The sequence below is a fragment of the Leucoraja erinacea genome, chromosome 8, assembly GCF_028641065.1.
Source record: "Leucoraja erinacea ecotype New England chromosome 8, Leri_hhj_1, whole genome shotgun sequence".
Classification (NCBI taxonomy): Eukaryota; Metazoa; Chordata; class Chondrichthyes; order Rajiformes; family Rajidae; genus Leucoraja; species Leucoraja erinaceus.
Window position 1 is genome coordinate 35576597 of NC_073384.1, and position 26844 is coordinate 35603440.

The 26844-nt window shown below is 44.4% G+C and overlaps 1 protein-coding gene across 1 annotated transcript in view; it reads right to left on the reverse strand.

Moving 5' to 3' along the window:
• The window catches only part of igf2r (insulin-like growth factor 2 receptor), a 114981-nt gene that overhangs the window by 50445 nt on the left and 37692 nt on the right, over positions 1-26844 (reverse strand). The window contains 10 exon segments of the mRNA XM_055639440.1: positions 1164-1265; positions 2885-2980; positions 6159-6335; positions 8024-8189; positions 13124-13239; positions 14274-14448; positions 15065-15209; positions 19126-19260; positions 23278-23421; positions 25292-25453. Of these exon segments, the coding sequence (XP_055495415.1) occupies positions 1164-1265; positions 2885-2980; positions 6159-6335; positions 8024-8189; positions 13124-13239; positions 14274-14448; positions 15065-15209; positions 19126-19260; positions 23278-23421; positions 25292-25453 (1418 nt within the window).

Consider the following 26844-nt stretch of genomic DNA (forward strand, 5'->3'; position numbering starts at 1 on the left):
CCAATGAGTTTTGAGGGATTTGTTTGAACTTGAGCAGATAGAATGGGTCTGTACATTTCAGAATTCATTATGCTGCTGCCATCAGCAGTTGTATCAATGATGATAAGTGAGCCAGTACCTTCAGCTGCCATACATGCCCAAGCCATAACACCTCCACCACCTTTTTTCACAGATGAGGTGGTATGCTTTGGATCTCGGGCAGTTCCTTCTCTCCTCCATACTTTGCTCTTCCCATCACTCTGATACAAGTTAATCTTCGCCTCATCTGTCCACAAGACCTTTTTCTGTTCACAAGACCTGTAGTTGCTCTTTTAAGTGCAACCTGGCCATACTATTTTTGCAGCTAACCAGTGATTTGCATCTTGCAGTGTAGCCTCTGTATTTCTGTTCAAGTCATCTGTGGACAGTGGTCATTGACAAGTCCACACCTGCCTCCTGAAGAGCGTTTCTGATCTGTCAGACAGGTTTTCCGTTATTATAGAGAGAATTCTTCTGTCATCAGCTGTGGAGGTCTTCCTTGGCTCACCAGTGCCTCTTTCTTCTTAATGATGTTCCAAACAGTCGATTTTGGTAAGCCTAATATTGGCTGATGTCTCTAACAGTTTTATTCGTGTTTCTCAGTCTCATAATGGCTTCTTTGACTTTCATTGGCACAACTTTGGTCCTTATGTTGATAAACAGCAATATAAGTTTCCAAAGGTGATGGAAAGACTGGAGGAAAGACTATGTGCTGAGCGCTCTCTTATACCTCCATTAGGGAGGCAATTAACCACACCTGAGCAATTACAAACACCTGTGAAGCCATGTGTCCCAAACATTATCGTGCCCTGAAATGGGGGGGGACTATGTATAAACACAGCTGTAATTTCTACAGGGTTAACTAAAATGTATAAAAATATGTATAATAAAATATGACAATGTGCACTTTAACCACGTGATTTTTTTCTATTACAAATCTCAAATTGTGGAGTACAGAGGTAAATAAATAAATTATGAGTCTTTGTCCCAAACATTATGGAGGGCACTGTGTAGCATTCAACAAAATAATAGAATTAGTTTGCATCTAAACAATTTATAAAAGTATAGAGGACCACTTGGGATCTTTCAGTTTTTGTATGTTACACTTTTAATTTACAAGAATGTCCCACGTGAGTTAATTTCACCTTAAATGTTACTTGGTTCCCTGTCACCGAGTACCCTGTGGTCGAAGCCAGAGGCAGGAAGTTGAATACAAAACCAGTGTTGGGATCTTTAACTGAGCATCCCTAGAAAGAAAAACATTTCAGTCCAGCAACAAGTTCCACAACAATACAATGGGTTTTATAAAAGGAGTACACTTCAGAATTTAGCACCATTTCAATCCAGTGGAATAGAGTTGGAATTAATTCCGTGCATTTCTTCATAACCTTGAGCATTCGGTCAGATCCCAGGGCTAATATTGCAATTAATTTAACATAATTCAAAAAACCCAAACTCAAAATTGTCACTATAAATCCAGGTCAAGTTTTAGCAAACTTGATGAAATTATTTGGATGAAACAACAAAATGCATTGCAAGCTGAAGTTCGAAAGCTAAACAGTTCGGATGCTGAGAGTCTGTAGAATCTGCGCGACACAAAAGGTGTAGCCAGTAGGGCTGCTACCTGACAACGGCAGAGACTCGGGTTCGATCCTGAGCTCATGTGCTGTCTGCGTGGAGTTGCTCCTTTGGTCCCTATTACATCTTTCCATTTTCTCCTTAAACCCAAGTCCTCTAGCTCTTGATTGTCCCTACCCTGAGTAAAAGACCTTGCATTCACCTTATCTATTCCCCTCATGATTTTATACAGCTCTATCAGATCACCCCTCAGCCTCCTGCACTCCAAGGAATAAAATCCTAACCTGCCCAACCTCTCCCTATAGTTCAGGCTCTTGAGTCCTGGCAACGTTCTTGTAAGTCTTCTCTCTGCTTTTTCCAGCTTATATAATTGAAATTATATTGGACTTGCACAGAAAGGAGAGGAGGTAGCCTAGATGGGGGGGGGGGGGGAAAAAAAAAGGGCACAACAGCAGACTGACAATCAGAACCATCTCATGCCAATGATGTCTTAGTGCCGGAGACCCAGGTTCGATCCTGACTATGCTGTCTGTAGGGGCCCGTGACTGCGTGGATTTAGTCTGGGTGCTCCAGTTTTCTTCCGTACTACAAAGATATACAGGTTTGTAGGTTAATTGACTTCTATAAATTGTCCCTGGTGTAGGATAGAACTAGTGTACAGGGTGATCGCTAGCTGGCGCGGACTCGGTGGGCCGAAGAGCCCGTTTCTGCACTGTATCTCTAAAGTAAAGTTGTCCACTGGCCCGCTCGGCCTCTCCTGTGGCAAGACACACCCCGCCAGATTGTAAGAACAACCTTAAATGCAGGACAAGCAAATAACTGCCTCATGACCCAGACCATTCACAAGCGAGTTCCCAACAGTAGAAGAAGCCCGTGGCCCTATGGCAGGTAGCAAATTGTTACATCTGTCTCCCATAAGAATACTATATACAGGTTTTAGATAATTCAGGTGTTCACATGCTGGGGAGGACCTTGATTCTTTCTCTATCAAGGTTGAAGCTAAAGATTGATATTGAAATCCACTGTGGAAGATGAACTCTTGATAACCATAGTGTAGAAACAAAGAAGCATAAATGCTAGTTTATACCAAAGATAGACACAAAATGCTGGAGTAACTCAACGAGTCAGGTTGCTCTATGGAAAAACAGATTGATGACATTTTGGGTCAGGACCTTTCTTTTGAATGAAGGGTCCCGACCAGACACCCATCTTTTTTCTCCAGTTATGCTCTCTGACCTGCCGTGTTACTGCAGCACTTTGTGTCTACCCTTGATAACCATTTGATTACCTTGTCTTCAGTGGCTGTGACAGGACAAGCTGCTTCAGTTTCCCAAAGAAAAGTGACCACACAGTTCTTCTGGTCAATGAACCTTGGACCTGTGGACTGTACGTAAAAAAAAAATCAGCAGGTACATGACTCGTGGAATATTTTGCCACCATTACTACAGATGCAGTCAATACTGAAAATTAATGCTGTGATATTATAATAATGAAAATTAAATTAATTATTATATCAGATCAGAACATTACAGCACAGGAACAGGCCCCTGCTCAATGTTGTGTGCCGAACATGATATCATTAAACTGATCTCATCTGCGGGTACATGATCCATATATCTCTAAACCCTGCAGTTCCATGCGCCCATATAAAAGCCCCTTAGATTCCACTATCAGATCTGCCTCCATCATCACCACCCTGGCAAATAATATTAATGAAAATGAGTGTAGCAAAATTAGTTCCGACCTGAAATGTCACCTATCCATGTTCTCCAGAGATGCTGCCTGACCTGTTGAGTTACTCCAGCACTTTGTCATTTTGCGTAAACCAGCATCTGCACTTCCTAGTGCCCACATCAATATACTTCTATTGGATCTGCCCTCAACCTCCAGCATTCCAGTGAAAGCCATTCAAGTCTGTCCAACCTCTCCTTGCCACAAGTAGCCAATCACTGCAATTTGACCTGGTGTTCCAGGCTGCCCATAACTCTCATCATCTCATGTTGTTTGTAGAATCTCAGACACATCCAACAGCTAGTTTGTACAATGCGACAAGCACGCCTGACCTTCAGAAACAATGGCCATGGTAGGACACAGTGGGGGTGGGAAAATTGGTAAATGTCAGCATGCAGTTGCGTAAAAATCCCGATAGAATGCTACAAAAATATAATCATAGCAAAGTGTTTGATTTTTGGATATTAAGGAAATTGAGAAATCTGGGCTAAGAGCAGGAAAGTGATGTAATAGCAAAGAAGATTAGTGGTGATCCCATTGAGAGGTGCAGCATCCACAAGGGATTTATGCTCTTATAAGTTCATAAGTAACAGGAGCAGAATTAGGCCATTCGGCCCATAATGTCTATGCCACCATTCCATCATGGCTGATCTATCTTTCCCTCTCAACCTCATTTGCCTGCCTCCCCTCCATAACCCTCGACACCGTACTAATCAATAAACTGTCGATATCCATTGACTTGACATTGAAATGGACAATGGACATTGCTATTGATGCTGTGCACAAATTACACAAAAAGCAACATTAAATCATGACCATTACTCTCGGTCTATGGCAGACACTATGTTCTACTTCCATTACTTCAAGTGATAGCTCAGACTACAAAGTAACTCACTCAACTCTCACGTTACATAAAGCTCTAGCTAGACACAAAATGCAAGAGTAACTCAGCAGAAAAGGCAGCATCTCTGGAGAGAAGGAATGGGTGACATTTGGGGTCGAGACCCTTCTTCAGACTGATATCAGGGAGGAGGGAGATAGATAAATACAGGTGTGAAAACAGGGCAAAGGGAATGGAGATCAAGGAAAATGTAGAAGAGATCATTGTTAGCTGGAAGAGCGTAACGACAAAGCAAACAGTACCATTGTTAAATACCGTAGTGATTGAAAAAAAATGCATAAATGTTAAAATTAACACTGTGAAAAACGATTATCAACTTAGGTAAATCCGGCACTGAGAGAGAGGGAAAGCAAGGGCTGCTTGAAGTTAGAGAAGTCAATGTTCATACCGCTGGGGTGTAAGCAGCCCAACCGAAATATGACGTGCTGTCCAAGTGAAATATGAGGTGCTGTTCCTCCAATTTGCGCTGGGCCTCACTCTGACAATGGAGGAGGCCCAGGACAGAAAGGTCAGTGTGGGAATGAGAGGGGGAGTTAATTGTCCAACATAGACAAGTGTCCAACATTGTCCACCAGTGACTCCCTGATATCCTGTAGATCCGCTCTTGCTCCCCCTCCCCCCCAGTTGTAACAGGGACAGAGTCCCCTTAGTCCTCACCTTCCACCCCATCAGGCATCGCATACAACACACAATCCAACATTTACGCCACCTCCAACGGGATCCCACCACGAGCCGCATCTTCCCACCTCCACCCCTTTCCACAGAGACAGTTCCCTCCACAATCCCCTGGTCAACTCGTCCCATCCCACCCAAAGCACCCCCTTCCCAGGTACTTTCCCCTGTAACCGCAGGAGATGCAACATCTTTCCCTACACCTTCCCCCTTGACTCTGTCCAAGGACCCAGACAGTCTTTTCAGGTGAGGCAGAGATTCACTTGCACCTACTCCACCCTCATCTACTGTATCCGTTGTTCCAGGTGTGGACTTCTGTATAACGGCGAGACCAAGCACAGGCCCGGCGATCGTTTCGCTGAACACCCTCGCTCTGTCCAGTTTTTGGACACTAACTTCCCCCTCCCATTCCCACCTTTCTGTCCTGGGCCTCCTCCATTGTCAGTGAGGCCCAGTGCAAATTGGATGAACAGCACCACATATTTTACTTGGGCAGCTTACACCCCAGCGGTATGACCTTTGACTTCTCTAACTTCAAGTAACTCTCGTTTTCAATCTCTCCATCCCCCCTCCCTTTCCAGTTCGCTGACCAGTCTTACTGTCTCCAACTACATTATCTCGGTTTGCTTTGTCTTTGCCTTCTCTCAGCTAACAACGATCTATTCTACATTTTCTTTGATCTCCATTCCCTTTGCCCTGTTTTCACACCTTCACTATTCCTTATCTATCTATCTCCCTTCCTCCTGACGACAGTCTGAAGGAGGGTCTCAAACCAAAACATCACCCATTCCTTCTCTGCAGAGACGCTTCCTGTCCTGCGGATTTACTCCAGCATTTTGTGTCTATCTTTGGTTTAAACCAGCACCTGCAGTTTCTTCATACACTTGTCAAGTTCTGATGAATATATTTTATGTTAAACAAAATGATGGCTGAAGCCAACATACACTGGTGCTGGAGTAATTGAGCACTTTCACACAGTATCTCTGAAGAACATGGACAGGTGATGTTTCAGATCGGACCCTTTTTATTTTGTTAGCCAGCATCTGCAGTTCTTTGTTTCCAAAGGCTAAAGCCTCCTGCTTGGAAGGTCAGGAAAATGTTCACAACATTGGAAAATTAGCATACTTGGAAGAGGAAGAAGCAAATCAATGACTTCAAAGCAAAGCAGTTCAAACTTTTTAAAATAAAGAAAGCACTATCTTGCTACAGAAACCAGGTACAGTTAACCGGGAATCTAGGGAAGGGGAAATTTACTTACTGGTTCTATTGAACAACTCAGATGAATACGTGTAGTGTAGGAGGTTTGAGAACCATTGGAATTGGTACACTCTGTCCCATTTACGTATTCCAAGATAATCTGTCCACCTTTTTCTAGCTTGGGGCCATTTCTGGCCACTCCCAGATTGCTGATGGATACTTTTTCATAAAGTGCACCCTGCGTATGAAATAATATATACATTAAGACTCATTTTCCACAGTGTTTAAACCACTCATTGCTGGATTATAAGAGGGTTACACAGAAAAGCTGGAGAAACTCAGCGGGTGCAGCAGCATCTATGGAGCGAAGGAAATAGGCAACGTTTCGGGCCGAAACCCTTCTTCAGACTGATCAGGGGTGGGGGTGGGTGGGGACAAGAAAGGGAAAAGGAGGAGTAGCCGGAAGGCTGGAGGGTGGGAGGAGACAGCAGGGGAGCTGAGGAAGGGGAGGAGACAGCAAGGACTAACAGAATTGGGAGAAGTCGATGTTCATGCCCCCGGGGTGCAGACTCCCCAAACGGAATATGAGGTGCTGTTCCTCCAATTTCCGGTGCTGCTCGCTGTGGCCATGGAGGAGACCCAGGACAGAGAGGTCGGAGACGGAGTGGGAGGGGGAGTTGAAGTGCTGAGCCACCGGGAGGTCAGCTAGGTTATTGCGGACCGAGCGGAGGTGTTCGGCGAAACGATCGCCCAACCTCCGCTTGGTCTCACCGATATAGATCTGCTGACATCTGCTGGATTATAAGAGTTGGACAAACTATTGTTCAACCAGTTTTAATTTCAAAGCAGGGTCAATTCTCTGTTCGACAGGGTTTAAACACAATACATAGTTACCAACAGAAAACTGATGGAGCAACACAGGTAAGGCAACATCAGTGGAGGGAATGAGTGATGTTTTGGAATGGGACCCTTCTACTTATCGTTATGCTGCTTTCTAATCTTGGTTTTCATGTTAAAAGCAGGCAGAATGTCCTGCTGTGCTACTTGTGTATATTATTTAAGCATCTGGAATTTGGGACTGATGCTCTACAATGTTTAATTTAGGGATACAGTGCATTCAGAAAGTATTCAGACCCCTTCACATTTTCTTATTTTAAAATGGATTAAAAAAAAAATCTTCATCAATCTACACACAATATTCCAGAATGAAGAAGCAAAAACAGGTATTTAGAAATTTTTGCAAAGTAATTAAAAAGGATTAACTGAAATATCACATTTACATAAGTATTCAGACCGTTTGCTATGATACTCAAAACTGAGCTTAGGTTCATCCTGTTTCCATCGATTATCTTGGAGATGTTTTTCTACAACTTGATTGCAGTCCACCAGTGATATATTAAATTGATTGGACATGATTTGAAAAGGCACACACCTGTCTATACTGTATAAAGTTCCACAGTTGACAGTGCATGTCAGAGCAAACACCAAGCCATGAAGACGAAGGAATTGTCTGTAGAACTCCGAGACAGGATTGTGTCGAGACACAGATCTGGGGAAGGGTATAAAACAATTTCTGCTGCATTGCAGGTCCCGAAGGGCACAGTGGCCTCCGTCATTCTTAAATGGAAGAACTTTGGAACCACCCGGACTCATCATAGAGCTGGCCGCCCGGCCAAACTGAGCAATCTGGGGAGAAGGACCTTGGTCAGTGAGGTGACCAAGAACCTGATGGTCACTGACATAGCTCCAGAGCTCCTCTGTGGAGATGGGAGAACCTTCCAGAAGGACAACTATATCTGCAGCTGGTAGTTGACAATGTTAAATTCCATCAATTTAGGCCCTGTCCAAATCTCTGGCTCATCACTGCTTAAGTAGGAGCATGACAGTCACATTAATAAACACTAATGCGATGTGTGTTAAATGTACCGTTGTGTCAGTTTCATATTTCATCTGGCACACTGCTGCATGGCGATCGCAGCCTTCGACTGGATTCAGTGGCCGGCAAACGTTGATGTAATACTTCTTGTGGTTACTTGTTGACGTGTCCATGGCGAACCAGTTGCTTTTATCACCGCTTTCCGACTTCGATAACCTGAGCAGCAGAGGGTTGTGTTTTGGACATTCAAAATAATAAATTGGTTTAGCTTTAGTTTAGACATACAGCATGTAAACAGCCACTCCAGGAACCAACTATCGATCATCCATTCACATGAGCTCTACATTATCCCACTTTCTCATCCACTCCCTACACAGTAGGGGCAAATTACAGAGGCCAATCAGCACTCTCACTTAACTTTTTTCCGCTGTTGCCAGCCGGACAACCTGGGCAGCTTTTTAGGTTGCCAAATGACAGTTTAGGTGGTCATTTAAGACGGCTTGCATGACGTGTGCGATAATGTGCTCGGACAAATTATTTAATTACCAGTCGGAATTATGCTCAATTAAGCATTCACATAAAGTCACAAATTAAACATATTCACCAATCTAGACATGATATATACCACAATGACATTCAGCAAAATTATAATACAGTATCTCAACTCTTTTTACATGTTGCAATGAATGCAATTTCCATTATTTCTTTCCACTTCCAAACAAAAATGTGGTTGGATTAATCAGCGTATGATCAACCTGTGTCAATAAATCCTGGACCATGGTAACATATATGCTTAACCATGCACACTACAGATTGATGCAAGCATGTTTTCTGTGAAGGACCGAATATCATTATGACATGGCCATACATGGGTCTTTTCCTCTTGAATCTTCAATCATCAATCTCTGTTGTACCCAGTCACAGCAAGGTAGGTTGATAAAGAAATGAATCGATCTGTTTGACACCTTTGAAGGTAGACACAGTAATAACATCAAGAGGGGAAAAATAGATACATAATATATCCCTTCTGCTCCAGGATTTTGTAATTTAAAAGAAATAAAGAGAATGGAAGTGTACTTTGATTTTCTTTTTCTTGTAACATACTTGTTACTGTATTATTATTATTACCTGACCAGACCTATACCATACTTTTAAATGTACATAGTACCTCTTTTACTCTGTGCCCACTAAGAAGATGAGTCATGGAAGTAGGTGACTATATTGAATCAATCATGGAACTTGGCAAGTGAGGTTGCCCAGAAGTGGTTCAAAAATGGTTGAAGTGGTTAATTATTTTTATTTTTTGGACGGATGGGGATATTTTCTGCTTGATATTTAAACCATCTCCTGAAAAGCAAAGTAAAGACAGAGCTGTTCAAATACATCTAAAAGTCACTTTAATTGTCATCTGAGTCGCTCTCGAGCAGACCATCATCCTCATCAGACATGTCACTGTCATGGTGAGGTCCGAAGGCAGATGTTGCAGCTGGGCCTTCTCCCGTGTCAGGCCTCCTTGCCCTCATCCCTCCTGCATGCCACAAGCTGATGGCTGGCCGGGGATCAAAGTTACTGGCATGCATCATGTTGAGGAGCTGGTCCGTCACCTGGTCGTCCTGTTGGGAACTTCTGATGATGTCTTCAGCTGCTTCAGCCGGCTGAAGCCTCAGCTGAACTTGCCGGTATGGTAAAGACGAGGTCAAGGAGAGTGCAGATGTTGGGTAGCTCTTCTGGTGTGGGACTTCAGGAACACCATGCTGTATCACAACAACCCTTTCAGCAACATGGCTGTTACTTGGCACTACACTGGAGCATTAGGGGGACCATCAATGCCCAAATTTCGGGATGGGTTTCTGATGAAAAGCGGGGGAGGACTTGTAAGCGAGAGACAGGGACAGAGGGTGACAGAAAGAGCAGAGGCAGAGATAGACAGAGATGGAGACAGAGAGAGAGAGAGACAGAGACATAGATAGGACAGGTTTGTAGGGATATGGACCAAACGCGGGCAGGTGGCTTTGCAGTTTCTCTCCCCCTCCCTTGGGGTGAGGGATTTAAGGGCCTGTCCCACTTAGGCGACATTTTCGGCGACAGCCTGAAAAGAGATTGTCATGTCGTGGTCGGGACCTGACGAGTCGTGACGCGTGGTATCACCCTGTCCCCCCAGGATTTTGGAATGTTCAAAATCCAGGGGTGACATTTGGGTGTCTCATCATGTCGTGCGCCTTGTCACACGCTGATGTATGCTGTCCTGCCGGTGACGCCCGGTTTGGGTTGGGGTTAGGGACCACAGATGGGCTGTAAAATATTCTTCCTTCAATACATTGATTTTAAACATTAATATATTAAAATTAATACAATAAAATCAATTGTGCAAATGAAAAGATGTCGGAATCGTTCAGTTTAATTTTGTATTGGTCCGCTTCCAGATCCAAATCACCGTCTCTAACTTTACACAGAGATGGATTCAGTGTGTAGACTTAATTTCGGTCTCCCCCTCCACCCGCCTCTTCCCCCCCATCCCTCATTCTCCACTCCCCCCTACAGTTCTCCCTTCCCCTCTCCCCCCCTTTTCCCCTCTTCCTCCTCCCCACTCCACTTCCCTCCCTCCCCTCACATGCTCTTCTCCCCCTCTCCCTCCCTTCTCCCATTTTCAAACCCTCCCCCCTCCACTTTCCCCGATGCCCCCCATTTGCGGACCCAGCCTGTGACAGTTAGATCCAACTAATAGTACTACACAAAGTCTACTCCACATCATCTGTTTTAGTAACATTGACTATGGGATAAATGCAGACTTTGGGAACAACACCCCCCCACCACCCTCTCGCCTTGCTTCAAAATGGGTGGTGGGTATTTAGACTCGGTGACCAGAGCAGGTGGGTGGCACTGGTACATTGACAACATTGCCTGTACCCAGTTGAAAATCCCGCTGCCTCTGGGGGTTTGGAGAGACCATTGGAAGAGAGATCTGTCTCTGGGACAACTCGTGACCAATAGTTTAGTTCCCATGAGGAAGAACAGTTGGGGTTCGAGTACAACCCCTGGGCCCGTGTCACATTTAGTTCAGAGATACAGTGCCCTACGGCCCACCGAGTCCGCACCGACCAGCGACCCCCATCCCACACGCTAGGGACAACTTATAAATACCAAGCCTATCAACCTAGGGTTAGGGTTAGGGTTACCTCCCTCACTCCAAAGGCGCACAGGTTGTATAGATTGTCCCTGGTGTGTGTGAGATAGTGTGCGGGGAATCGCTGGTTGCAGGCTGGGTCCACAAATGGGGGGCGTTGGGATGGGGGAAAGGGGGGGGGGGTGGGGAGTGGAGAAGGGGAAGAAGAGTGGAGCGGGGAGAAGAGAGGAAGAGGGGGGAGACTGCGGAGCGTCAGTGAATGACGCCCGTAAAACCGTTACTGATGCTCCGCAGTCGCCGAAAAATTCGTAAAGTGGGACAGGCCCTTTAAGGGAACAACAGCAACAGAACAATTTGCAGCGGTGTCGAGTGCCAATCCGCTGCCTGAGCCGTTGGTTCACAAACAAGCAGCAACTCCACAAGGCAAGGCAGGGAACAGCGATAAGGCAGGGGCTCTCTGAGAAACGCCGGCACAGTTTGCATCAGGCCGTCCGCTGTCCACATCAGCCAAGCTTTCCTTCGCTTGCTAAGCTGGGCAAAATGACACGGCTTTTAGTTTGCCCGGCGGGGCTTTAGGTGGATATTGGCAACCGGGCAACCATTAATTTCGAGCCTACCAATTAACCTATAAAGCCACACTCCTTTGGGATGTGGGAGGAAACCTGGGCAACCAGAGGAATCCCACGCAGTCACAGAGAGAACATGCAAACTCCACACAGACAGCACTGGAGGTCAGGATCAAACCCAGGTTACTAACACCGAGAGGCAGCAGCCCTACCAGCTGCAGAGAGCTGGCAATGTCTTTAATATTTAAAATTACAAGGTATTTCACAGCTACAAATCACACACGAGTTTCATGTGTAGAGGGTGGAAAGTTTCTAGAGAAATGTTATCCTTTTCAAAACTTACCCATCTCATTTGATATTTTCAATGGACAGAAATTCAATTCTACAGTAAACATTCGCTTGCAAGCAAAAATATAAATAGCTTAGTTATTGTCACATGAACCGAGGTATAGAGAAAAGCTGTTGAAAACCTTAAAGCTGAGTGCGGTATCTCAGTGGTTGTAAAACCAGACATGTAACCCTGTCTGGATTTTAGAACTGAAATCGAAACATTGCAACACTAATTTTTAGGTCACTTAATTTTATTCTAAACTATGAAACGGGCACAAAAAGCTGGTCAATGTTCAATACCGTGCCTCGTCCACACTTGCTGCAAGGCTATGATGGATTGATAAGGCGGATTGATAAGACGCCTTGCAGGTGATGTGTAGATGAATTAAAGAGAAAGCAAAGGGCAAAATTACTTTCCCCATCTTGACAATGCCGTGACTCTCAAAACAGCTTGCTAATACACAGGGGCTCTAACCGAGCATCTAAAACCACCTTTCAACCATGAAGACAGCACAGCCTGGTCACATCCTGGCCACACACTCACTCATTAGACTGACTGAAAAGGCAACCTTCTATAACTCATTACAATGTTATTAACCAAAGTACAATGCTATTAACCAAAAATAAAAACGAGAAAATGATAGCTTTTCACTATACCTCGGTACCAATGACAATAATAAACCTAAACCCGAACCTGCAGCAATTACAACAATGCTCCAAAGGTAGAGGCTGTTTTTGCATTAATTTATAATGTGGAACTCCTACAAACCAGATGAGAACTACATGGAAAAGGACAACGTGCTGGAGTAACTCAGGCAGTATCTCTGGAGAACATTGAAAGGTGACATCTCGGATCTGGACCGTCTGAGGAAGGGTCTCAACCTGAAACGTCTATCCGTGTTCTCTAGTGATGCTGCCTGACCCACTGAGTTACTCCAAGACTGTGGCTTTTATTGCAAACTAGCATCTGCAGTTCCTTGCATCTCAATGACAGTCGTACAGACTCCATTTTCACATCAACCACCCCAGAAAGAGAAAATTCTTCCGAGTAAACATCTACTTTAAGATGTATTTGAAAACTAATTTTTGAATTTAAATGTGCAATATAAAAACTGAGTGACGATTCTTACCTTGACAAGTCATACTGCCGCTTTGTCTCCGGATCAGTCACTATGCACTCTACCGGCACTTCCGAACAAGCATATTCAGTGTACCACTTGAAGTTATAAGTGTGCTCATCTTCCTCCTAAAGTAATTTAAAATATAATGGGTAATTCCATATTTTCCTTCATTGTCCTTTGACCCATTCCTACCCATTTACACATGCATTTGCCCACCCTTAATCTTTACGCTGCCTCGGAAAAGCAGCCAAAATAATCATAGACTTGGCCCACCCTAGTCATTCCTTCATCCTGTTCCCATCGGACAGAAGCTTGAAGGTGCGCACCACCAGACTAAGGAACAGCTGGTTCCCCTCTTCAGAACAGTCCTTCCATAAATTAGGGTACTGTCCGGTTCACCTCTACCCTATTGCAGACATTGGACTTAGTCAATGGAACTGGTGTGCTACCATGCTGAGAACTATATTCTGCACTCTGTAATTCTCCCTTTGCACTATTGGAGTTTGGCTTGAATGTATTTATATATAGTATTAACGGATTTGATTAAATAACATGCAAAACAAAGCTTTTTCACTGGACTTCAGTACATGTGACACTAAATCTAAACTACCCGAATCAGGAACAACTTCTTCCCCTCAGTTATTAGGCTTTTGAATGTTTTTCCATTTGCTAGGTCCAAATGACCTCCATCCAGTTGTGGACATTGGACTTATTCTCTGGAACTGATGCTCTATAATGCTGAAAAATATATTCTGCACTCTATATCTACCTCTTCGCTCTGCCTATTGTGCACGAGTTTGACAACTGTATTTATGCATATCTGATTTGATTGAATAGCATGCAAAACAGCTTTTCATTGTATGTCAGTACACATGACAGTAAGAAACCAAAACACCGAAATATTCCTCAACCCCCTGCACTGATTTATCTGGCTGTTAACTTGGCTCTCCTGTCCACATTGAAATCAACCATTGAAATCATTGAAGTCATTAGTAGGTCATGGCAAGCTGTCTAGGATGCTTTAAGGCAATTTAGAACCACACCTGGAATTCCGTACTCAAGATCCTAAGTTGGAAAAATTATCAGCAACATTATTTTAAAAAACGAGTTGCTGTGTTTTAACAATGCCGCAGGCTTTTTATTCAGTCCAACAACTGACCTCAAATTCTGGATGTCCCATTCCTGCTTCGCGATCACACAGGAACATTATGAGAGCAGAACGCTGTGTGTGTTCTTGATTATTGTATGATGTCCCATTTGTATACTCCAGATGAATGATCCCATCGTAATATAACAGTCTGGAGTTGGATACTCCTAGGCTCCATGCTTTTCCACTATTAAGGATCAGACACAATTAGAACATAATTGGGAATCAATTTCAACTTCATGCAAGCAAACGTTTAAAATCCTTTTGTAGGAAGTGTTTCAGGTAGAAATGTCAAGATTTAATACATTTCCTAACTTATTGCAAACATTTCATCAATGATATGCACCACCATTAATTGCAGAGGGATCTCCTGAAAATGCATCTATAAAACCGCAAACTACAAATTTTGTTTCTGGCCCTTGTAAAAGACCTCAAGCACTAGAATATTACCACAATATTACTTATGGACCAGAGAAGAGTGCAGCACAGGAACTGGGTCTTTGGCCCACAAGGTCCATGCCAAATTAAATTAATCTCCCCTGCCTGCATCTGATCCATGTCCGTCCATATCTATTCTTCAATAATTTATTGCCAGCAAACTGAAATGTCACCAAAAAAAAGATACAAAGTGCTGGAGTAACTCAGCGGATTAGGTGACTATTCCTATCCACATTCTCCAGAGATGCTGCCTGACCTACTGAGTTACTCTTTTTTATAAACCAGCATCTGCAGTTCTTTGTATCAACAAAAAATGTCACAGTTATACAACCATATTATTTACACTAAGTAACAATGATACTTACTCCTGCGTCACCTGGCAAGCACCTGAATTTGCATCACAATTGTGTTGGGAGACGTTGCCACAGACATTGATGTAGAAGGTGTACTTCTCAGACTTAACTTCATATCTGCCGTTCTTCTTGGTCAGGGACGAAAGGTCAAAAAAGCCTAAAGAATTAAAGAACAACAAGCTCCCAGTTGTTAAAAACAAAGAAATTGTGCGGTTTTCAGGTCAGAAGATTTCCTTTTCTCCAAAGGAAAGTGAATAATTAGGGTGGCATAGTAGCGCAGCCATTTTCAGAACAATTTGCATTCCCTCTAATCGCAACCAGCAATTTCATTATTAATTCAATGCTATTAGAACATCTCTGTGTTTTCACTATCTAGGTCCCCCAAATTGAATCTATCTCAAATTGCCTCAGCATGCCAGAGACCCGGGTTCAAACCCAACCTCGGGTGCAGTCTGTGTGGCGTTTGCATGGTCTCTCTGTGACTGCATGTGTTTACCCCAGGTGCTCTGGTTTCCTCCAATATCTCAAAGACTTGAGAGTTTGCTGTGTAGGGAATGGATGCGAAAGTGGGATATCATAAAACTACTGTGAAACATGAAACATAGAAAATAGGTGCAGGAGTAGGCCATTCAGCTCTTCGAGCCTGCACCGCCATTCAATATGATCATGGCTGATCATCCAACTCCTGTACCTGCCTTCTCTCCATACACCCTGATCCCTTTAGCCACAAGGGCCACATCTCACTCCCTCTTAAATATAGCCAATGAACTGGCCTCAACTACAATACAATACAATACCTTTATTTGTCATTTGAACCTCACATGAGGTTCAAACGAAATGTAGTTTCTGCAGCCATAAAATAAAAGAACCAAAACACACACCAACACTATTCACATAAACATCCATCACAGTGGCTCTCCTCCTCACTGTGATGGAAGGCAAAGTTCTTGTCTCTCCCCTGCACTCCATTTCCCTCCCGAAGTCGAGGTCAAAGCCCCCGGCGGGCGCTAGTCTGCGGCAAATTAAGGCCGCGCCGGGCGTTGTAGGGCCCCCCTCCAGGTCACTCTCGACCCCGCAATTCGGGCGGGAGAAGTCGCCGCTGCCGGTGCCCCGCAAAGCAGCCTCCCACCGGGGATCCGCGAGCTCCCGGTGTCACCATCCACCGGAGCCGGGCCGCATCAACGCGCCACTGCCGCTCTCCACGCCCCGAAGCCGGCCAGCTCCACGTAGTTAAGTCTGCAGCAGCTCCACAGCAGGCTCCACGGCTCCACAGGCTCCGTGACTTGAGCCTCCAGGTCGTTCCGGTGGAGGCCGCTCCACGGCGCTAGGCCTCAACGGCAACGGAGCTCCGACAGGGAAAAGGTCGGGTCTCCATGCAGGGAAGAGATTAAAAGTTTCCCCCACCCACCCCCCACACATTTAAAAAAAAAACCCGATAAACAGCTACAAACTAAACCCTCAACAGGACAAAAAAACAAAAAAAACAGACAGACTGCAGAGGCCGCTGCGACACCGGTCGCGCCGCCCACGAATCACTATGAACTACCTTCTGTGGCAGAGAATTCCACATTCTGTGCAAAAAATGTTTTGCTCATCTCGGTCCTAAAAGACTTCCCCCTTATCCTTAAGCTGCGACCCCTTGTTCTGGACTTCCCCAACATCATATAACCATATAACAATTACAGCACGGAAACAGGCCAACTTGGCCCTTCTAGTCCGTGCCGAATACTTATTCTCCCCTAGTCCCATCTACCTGCACTCAGACCATAACCCTCCATTCCTTTCCCGTCCATATACCTATCCAATTTATTTTTAAATGATAAAATCGAACCTGCCTCCACCACTTCCACTGGAAGCTCATTCCACACAGCTACCACTCTCCGAGTAAAGAAGTTCCCCCTCATGTTACCCGTAAACTTCTGTCCCTTAATTCTCAGGTCATGTCCTCTTGTTTGAATCTTCCCTACTCTCAATGAGAAAAGCTTATCCACGTCAACTCTGTCTATCCCTCTCATCATTTTAAAGACCCCTCTCAAGTCCCCCCTTAACCTTCTGCGCTCCAAAGAATAAAGGCCTAACTTGTTCAACCTTTCTCTGTAACTTAGTTGCTGAAACCCAGGCAACATTCTAGTAAATCTCCTCTGTACTCTCTCTACTTTGTTGACATCCTTCCTATAATTAGGCGACCAAAATTGTACACCATACTCCAGAATTGGCCTCACCAATACCTTGTACAATTTTAACATTACATCCCAACTTCTATACTCAATGCTCTGATTTATAAAGGCCAGCACATCGGGAACAATCTTCCTGCATCTAGCCTGTTCAACCCCTTAAGAAATTTGTAAGTTTCTATAAGATCCCCCATCAACCTTCTAAATTCTAGCGAGTACAAGCCGAGTCTATCCAGTCTTTCTTCATATGAAATTCCTGCCATCCCAGGGATGATCGATGGTCATTGTAGACTCATGGGCCGATGGGCCTGTTTCCATGCTGTACCATTCAATTAATCAAATCATCCATATGAAATTTGCATTCAGATTAATCAGCTGTCTCCCCCCCCCTTCAAATTGGAGACAGTGCATTGATAGATTTTTGCTATTGGTCTATCAGAACTTGCTGCATCAGAAGGAGGTGCTACTAAAATTATTCACACTTTAAATATTGCTAAATTACAGGAAACAAAAAAATCCACAGAAATAGATGGATAGCTAAACAAGGAGCTAATTAAGAGAGGTTTTGATTCAGGTGAATGAGGAGATTGAATGCTGACAGGTGAGTGATTCAGGACAGAGATTGGCAAAAGCACAGGCAAGTGTCTACGGTGCAGTATAATGCTGAGAACTATATTCTTCCTTCTGCATGTTCCCGTTTCTTCTCCCTATATTGTACTTGATTGTATTTATGTATAGCATTATCTGAACTGATTGCATAGCATGCAACACAAAGCATTTCATTGGGTATTTTTAAAGCAGAGATTGATAGGTTCTTGATTAGTAAGGGCTCAAACATTACATGGAGAAGGCAGGAAATGGGGTTGAGGAGAGAGAAAAGATCCGTCATGAACTAATGGGGGGTGGAGGCTCGATAAGCTGAATAGTTTAATTCTGCTCCCGTATCTTGTGGCCATGGTCTTTTTTACTGTACCTTGGAACACATAACAATAAACCTGAACCATAGGCTTCCATTGGAGACCCTCGGACCATCATTCATTGGATTTTATCTTGCACCAAATATTACTTCCTTTATCCTGTATCTGTACACTGTGGATGGCTTATTTATAATCATGCATAGCCTTTCAGCTGACTGGATAGCATGCAGCAAAAAAGCTTTACACTGTACCGTGGAACGCGCGACAATAAACTAAACCGAAACCAATTGTCAGTCCATAAAAAGAACACACTCACTGCTTTAAGTGTGGAAGTAGATTCAATAGTTACTTTAGAAATTGGATACAAATGAGAAAACAATAGGATTAGAGAGAAGTTAATAAGTTCTATGAACAGAATTAGGCCATTTGGCCAATCTACACCACCATTCAATAATGGCTGATCTATCTTTCTGTCTCAACCCCATTTTCCAGCTTTCTCCCCATAGCCCCCCGACACTCTTACATATCAAGAATCTGTTAAACTCTGCCTTAAAAATATCCATTGACTTGGCCTCCACAGCCTTTTGTGGCAATGAATTCCATAGGCGAAGAATGGTGTGTAATTAGATGGTTTTGCCAGAGAGAATTAGCAGAGAAAACTGGAATTGCATCCAACGGTCCACAGTCCAGCATCAGTAGCCATGAAATGCAGTGCATCGTCAAAATATTTTACAACCCGTGGTAAGTTTAGTGGGCTGATATTCTGGGCAATGAAACTTGCTGCAATATTTGCATATTCCATTACAAGTTAATCTTAGAAGTGTGTGTTCTCCACAACTTGTGACATTCAGTACCAGACATTCAAGCAAAGACTAGCGCAACATTTCCGACTGTTTGAAACTCCGAATTACATCCACTGAAGTAAGTTTAAAGTGGGCAGTGAAGTTTCACACAGGTTGGAGGCAAGGGTTCAGGTGCTTACCAGCCTCTGGGTCAGAAACCCTGCAATGGTCGCCCCAGGTTTTAGACAGGGTGCAGGCAGCCGCCGTGCGCCATTCAATCTCGTGCAAGCACTCGTCCAGCCCAGAATTCAGGATGGGTGGACTTTCCAGATCGCCTGCGAGGAAGCAGAAAATTATAAATATAGCAGGCTGACCTGAATCCTGCCAGCTAGAACAGAGTTCCACATAAAGTTTTCATTGGTGGGAGAGTCTAGGAACAAAGGGTTCAGCCTCAGAATAAATGGACATACCTTGAAGATGGAGGAGTTTTTTTTTTAATGGTGTTATATTAATTATATATTCTGTTAATATTTCCTAATAATTAACCTACAAAACCTGCATGTCTTTGGGATGTGGGAGGAAAGTGAAGCACATAAAAGGATGCAAATACTTGGACTTAAATCAAGAGAAGCCATAAAAATGTGGCCTACAGTCAAAAAGTAAAATGAAGAACGGTCTTAAATTTGGAAGGAGGTATCGGAGGCAGATACTATAACAGCACTTAAAGGATAGGTACATGGATAGGAAATGATTAAAGGGATATGGGCCAAATGCAGGAGAATGGGACCAGATTAGATGAGGTAACTTGGTCAGCATGGACGAGTTGGGCCTAAGGGCATATTTCTATGCTGCGTGACTTTATGACATAGGCTTCTATCCAACTGCAGAAATTTAAATCACGCTGGAGCGTATGTAGGGATTTCCTGCTCTCTGTGTACTGAGCAAATGCAAATATCCAACTGCAGAGGCACAGCTGGTAAAGCCGCCACTTCACAGCACCAGAGACCCAGGTTCAATCCTGACTTTCGGCATTTGTGTGGAGTTTGCATGTTCTTCCCGTGGCCGCGTGGGCTTCCTCCCACATCCCAAAGACATGTGGGGCTGTCCTCTAAATTGCCCCTACTGTATAGGGAGTGGGTGAAAAAGTCAGATAAGGTAGAATTTGTATGAACAGGTGATCGATGGTCGGCGTGGACCTGGTGGGGCAGAGTGCTTATATCCATGCTGTAACTCGAAACTAAACATGTAGCCTTTAAAACCAGGAGGGATAACTCCTGTTCCCCCTCCCATTCCCCCATGTCCCCAATCCATTTTGAGGACCTGAGTGGTTCTAATATCTTTGTGAGAAAAAAGGAAAACTTAGATATTAAATATTTATTTTCTCATGCAGATGCATTTTAGTTGGAAATGCAGTAAACAGGCTCCGATGAAGTAAACCAATTTCTACAAACCAAAACCTATGTTTCACTGTGCTTCCACATGATCAATAAATGGTGCTCTTCTAGTTTCCAGATCCTAAATAATTAATTTTAATCTGCAAATTTACACAACTGCTTAAAGGAGTCGAGGAACTGCTGATGCTGGAATCTTGAGTAAAACACAAAGTGCTGGAGGAATTCAGCTGGTCAGGCAGCATCTGTGGAGAACATGGACAGATTATGCTTTTGGTTGGAACGTTTTTTGGATTCGAGTAGTTTTTAAACAGATTAAAGACCGATTAAAGGACAAAACAGGGTGGATAAGGAGGAAGTTAATTATCAAGATGGTTATTCGTGATTGGAACTAGTGTTAGATTGACTGACTCGATCGTGTCCTGACCTAACAAGGTTGTTGGGCATTGTACACTTTCCAAAAGCACCACACCCCTGCAAAGTACACTATTCAAGCTCTAACACAAAGCTCCCCAAATCTTCCCCTCACCCAAGTGGACCCTCTATTAATTTAAATCTCATTGTAGCCTAACCCCAGAGTCATCTTGATTTTCTTTCATTCCACCATAGAAACTACCTGGTTCTCTGATAGCTTATGTTCTTTAGAGGGAGGTGGGACATTTACCCAGTATAGTACATGTAGGTTTAGAAACAATAAACACAAAGTGCTGGAGTAACTCAGCAGGTCAGGCAGCTTCTCTGAAGAACGTGGATAGGTGGGACTGTTCTGACCTAAAACGTCACCTTTCTATGTTCTCCAGATACTGCCTGACCTGCTGAACGACTATCATTCTTTAGGGCACGAGGGTTCCCCTCTTCGACTGTAGATGAAGCTCTGCTCTCACTCCACCCCCCCCCCACTCGTAACAAGGACAGAGTCCCCCTTGTCCTCACCTTCCACCCTACCAGCCGTCACATGCAACAAATAATCCTCCGACATTTTCGCTACATCCAACGGTATCACACGGTACCAATGGCCACATCTTCGATTCTCCGCCCCTTTCGGCTTTCCGCAGAGACCTCTCCCTCCGTAATTCCCTGGTCAATTCGTCCCTTCCCACCCAAACCACCCCATCCCCTGATACTTTTCCTTGCAACCACAGGAAATGCTACACTTGTCACTTTACCACCTCCCTTGACTCCATCCAAGGACCTAAGCAGTCTTTCCAGGTGCGTCAGAGGTTCACCTGCACCTCCTCCAATCTCATCTATTGCATCCGATGCTTCTGGTGTCAGCTGCTCTACATCGGTGAGACCAAGCGTAGGCTTGGCGATTGCTTCACCCAGCAATAACTAACCTGACCTCCCGGTGGCTCAACACTTCAACTCCCCCTCCCATTCCGAATACGACCTTTCTGTCCTGGGCCTCCTCCATAGCTAGAGTGAGTCCCACCACAAATTGGAGGAGCAGCACCTCATATTTTGCTTGGGTAGTTTAATAATAGTAATAATAATAAATTTTATTTGCGGGCGCCTTTCAAAGTCTCAAGGACACCTTACAGAAATTAACAAGAGTAAAAAACATATAATCGGAGGCAAATAAATAATAAAGACATCACCAATACACAAATTAAAGACAGAATTCGATCCAAAGACAAAAAAATCAAAAACACAATGTGAAGAGAGAGCAGCAGCAACTAAACCGCGCCAGCATACACTCTCCCTTCCGACAGCCATCTTGGACACAACTAAAATATTCACTTACACACAAAAAATCATCCCCCCCACTGTGGGGGAAGGCACAATGTCCAGTCCCCATCCCCAGTTCTCCCAAAGTCAGGCCTATTGAGGCCTCCGCTATTGCCTCTACGGAGGCCCGATGTTCCTGGCCTTTCTGGCCGGGTGCTGTTGCCCCGGCGTCGGGAGAATCCTCTCAGCAGCTGGGCCACCTGGATCGGCCGCTTCCTTACCGGAGACCGCGGCTTCTGAAGCCGACAAGGCCGCGCCGGTTTGGAGCTCCAAGGCTCCCGATGTTGAAGTCGGTGCCGCCCGCTCCGCTCCGCAGACCCGCAGCCCGGAGGTGATGAACTCGGTGGTCACAGCTCACCAGAGCTCCAATGCGTCGATCCAGCGCGGTGACCCAGGCAAGGAATCGCCCGCTCCGCTCCGCGATAGCGCTCCAGCGCTGTGCTGCCACCGAAGCCGAGGTGCTGGGCGGTCCCCGCCAGGAAACGGCGCTCCACGCCCGCTGGTAGGCCACGAGGACGGGTCGACGGGGCAGCCCGGAGAAAAAGCTGCCTCACCGACCAGGTAGGGACCTAGAAATATTGTTACCCCCTTCCCCCCACATAAAAAAGTCTATCTCTCCCACAAACAAAGCACAGGACTCACTAAAACTACAAAATAAAAGTGAATTAAACGGACGGCTGCTGTTTAGCTGCCGTTCCCCAAGGTGGCTCCTCCCCACACTAGTTTACACCCCAGCGGTATGAACATCGACCTCCAATTTCAGGTAGTCCTTGCTTTCTCCTTCTTTCCCCTCCCCTTCCCAGCTTTCCCACAGCCCACTGTCTCCATCGCTTCCTTTCTTCTTCCCGCCCACCCCTCCCACCCCCACATCAGTCTGAAGAAGGGCCTCGACCTGAAACGTCACCTATTCCTTCACTCCATAGATGCTGCCTCACCCGCTGTTTCTCCAGCATTTTTGTCTACCTGCTGAAATACTCCAATACTTTGACTTGTGTACCAACACCTGGAGTTCCTTGTTTCTACATGGAGGTGGAGACTTAATGTCACTGATTCTCACTGGCAGTCTAAATAGCCTAGCCAATCAGTAAACATGGGCGGTTACAGACCCTTAATTAAAGGCAACTTTTTCAGCTATCTAGACGCTGCCAATGGAACCGCACCCTGGATCCAACTCTGGACTCAAGGCTGGTTAAACATTTCCTGACGTGAGAGGTCAAGTACACATGAACTTACCGGGATTACATACAAAAGTAATAATAGTTTTGCTTCGAGCATTTCCTCTACACGAATCACCATCTGAATAAACAAGTTGAATATTACTGCCTTCTTTTTTCGGAGATGAAACAAATTTCCCAAGACTCTTTACTCCATCTTGACCTTGAAGGGGACAAAATTAGAAAAGGGAACTTAACTGTGGTCGATAGTTATTTCTGCAGTGTTCTTTCCACAAAGTGACTTCACATTTGGACTACATAAATACTTAAAATAAACTTTTCCCTTCTACAATGTTCGTCTGGACCCCTCAATCAATACTTTCCTTTCCTCTAGGTGAGGATCTCTGGATAGGATAGGTTTGGAGGGATATGGGTCAAATGCAGGCAGATGGGACTAATGTAGATGGGATTATGTTGGTCGGCGTGGGCATGTTGGGCCACATGGTCTATTTCCACATTCTACGACATCGTTTATCAACTCAAAATAACTTTTTGGAAACAAATTTTATCAAATCCAAAAGTGACCAATTCTTCTTGCGAATGAAACATAAACCAAAGGAATAGTTAGATCTCAAGCCGGGTGTTAGCAGCCAGGTTGTTGTCTCTGCGTCAATGTCTGCCAGGCCCTGAGCTGCATTTGGTGGCTGGTAGAGCGTCTTATGCATCATTATGCAAAGTGTCACACTAAAACCCAAGTTTGACTGTTCTGACCACTGAGACAGACTGATGGGCTACTTGCTTCCAGCACTACTCCCTTTAGCTTCAGTTTTGCACTCGGGCTCAGTAGCAGATACACACATTTCTAACCGGGTTGCAACTCGAATACAAGGGATTGGCCAGAATTTTGCCTAGTTATGAACACTCTAGACTAATTAATGGGGATGATGGGACCTCCTCAACAGAAAACATTCATAGGGTTAGCCACGTCACAAAGTGATGGAATAACTCCGTGTGTCAGCCAGCATCTGTGGACGGAATGGATATGTGATGCTTCAGGTCAGGACTGGTGTGGAGATGAAACCTCGAAACAAAATGTCAGGATAAGGTAGATTTTGAAAGACTGGATCAGCCACAAGGGAAACAGACAACCATTTAGAGAATAGCGAATCATTGGTAAATATCTAGGAGAACATGTATCATGAGCATGTAAAGCTCAGTTGGTGAATATTTAAGACTAAGATTAAGTTTATTGTACAATAAAAGGGAAGTGGGGCTCAGGCATGTGAAGTGGATTTGAGATTTAAAACTAGCTATCGACAAGGCAGACAGACTTGAGGACTTTGTAGGCTGCTCCTACATTTTATTCATGCCTTTTTAAATTCTTCGTAGAGTCCTTCATGGGTATAATGCTATAATTTGTTGAAAGAAATTGCTTAAATCACTTTGCATCTGTAGTGACATAACTGAGAGACCAGTGTTCGAACCCGACCTTAAACCTTGTCTGTGTGGAGTTTGCATTTTCTCCCTCTGACTGTGGGTTTCCTCAGGGTACTCCGGTTTCTCCCACATCCCAAAGACATGCAGGTTTTTAGGTAACTTGGCTCTCTATACAATCGCCCCTATCGTGTAGGGATGAGATGGTGAAAGTGGGATAACATGGAACTAGTGTGAACGGGTGACTATGGATGGCGTGGACTCGGTGGACCAAAGACTTTAGACTTTAGAGATAGAGCGTGGAAACAGGCCCTTCTGACCGACGTGTCCATGCTGACCAGTGATCATCCCGTACAGCAACACCATCCTACACACAAGGGACAATTTACAGAAGCAAATTAATTTACAAACCTGCATGTTTTTGGAGTGTGGGAAGAAACCTGAGCACCTGGAGAAAACCCACAGGGTCACAGGGAGAACGTACAAACGCCGTACAGACAGCACAAGTAGTCAGGATCGAACCCAGGTCTCTGGTGCTGTAAGGCTCCACTCTACCGCTGCACCACTGGGTCTCCCGAAGGGCCTGTTTCTTTGCCGTAATTTTTCAATCATTGACTACTGGCATAAATAAATTCACAAATCACAGAAATTTTACTTACCCACCGAACAAATAGCTGCATCATCAGGACATCCCATGGTTGCATTATCCTTGAGGACTCTGTGGCACACGTTAACGTAGTACCGCTTGAGATCAGATGCCACCTGGGTGCTGTCCAACACCTCCCAATTGTGTGCGTTGGCAGATTCAGCAATATCCTTTGCTGCAAATTAATCATTTTTCTGTTTTTATTTTCAAGGACATTACTTGTACCAATACTAATCAACCTGTCGTGCGGAAGCTGCAGTTTGACCTTATCCGATTCAGACGGCCTTTTCTTAGAGAAATAATGTGCATAAAAACATTTGATCTCTCCGCAATGGTACACCTCATCAATGAGCCTCCTGCAAAAGCAGAATTAATTTATAGGGCAAAGGCACACATCACCCATACTTGATAACCAAAGTCCCATGTTAGGCTCTGGTACGCAAACAAAACAAAGTGCTAGAGTAACTCAGCGGGTCAGACAGCATCTAAGGACATGGATAGGTACCCTTTCAGTTCAGGACCCTTCCCCAGACTCTGCTAAAGTTGATGAAACTAACGAGATCTGTATGGGTGCAGGAGGAAGACCTCTCAAATACCTGTGCTTTCTTATATCAAGCAACTCGTTCGAATTCTCCGACCACCCACCCAACTTGTGGTAACTACATTCAAGTTCTTGACAGTGTTTGAGTCAAAGTCAGAGTTTCTGCTGCAGAAACGGGCAGAGAAACGGCAGAATAAGTTTAACTCGAGCAAGTGCGAGGTGTTGCACTTTGGAAGGTTGAATGTAAGGAGAAAATGCAGTTAATGGTAAGACCCTTAACCATATTGATGTGCAGAGGGATCTTGGAGTCTAAGCTCATAGCTCACTAAAGGTAGATAGAGTGGTTAGGGCAGCATATGGTATGCATGCCTTCATTGCTAGGGGCATTGAAAATGAGAGTCAGGAGGTCATGATGCAGCTTTATAGGCCTTTGGTTAGGCCACATTTGGAGTATTGTGTGCAGTTCTAGTTGCTCCATTGTATGAAAGATATGAAATCTTTGAAAGTTGAATGGAGATGTATGAAACAAGTTTTTTTAAATGTACACAGAGGGTGGTGGGGGGGTCTGGAACACTTTGCTAGGGATGGCGGTGGAGACAGATATGATAGTGGCATTTAAGTATTTTAGATAGGCACACAGAAGTGTAGGGAATAGGAGGGTGGGATATGAATCACGTGCAGGTAGATGTGATCAGTTCAGTTTAGGCATCTTGATCGGTCCGTTCCTTGGCCGTACTGTTCCGAGTCATATAGCACAAAATATGTCCTTTGGCCAACTTTGATCAGCCCATGTTAATCAACATGCCTCATCTGAAGTAGTGCCACCTGCCTGTATTTGGCCCATATCCCTCCAAACCTTTCCTATCCATGTATCTGTCTTAATATTTTTTAATTTAATTTGAACCACGACTTGTTTAATATACAACTTTTTTTTTCAATAATAGTCTATAGATTTAGATTTCTAACATTGCCATGCAATAGGAAAAGCATGTTTATTTCATAAAGAAATTGTGATAAATAATGAA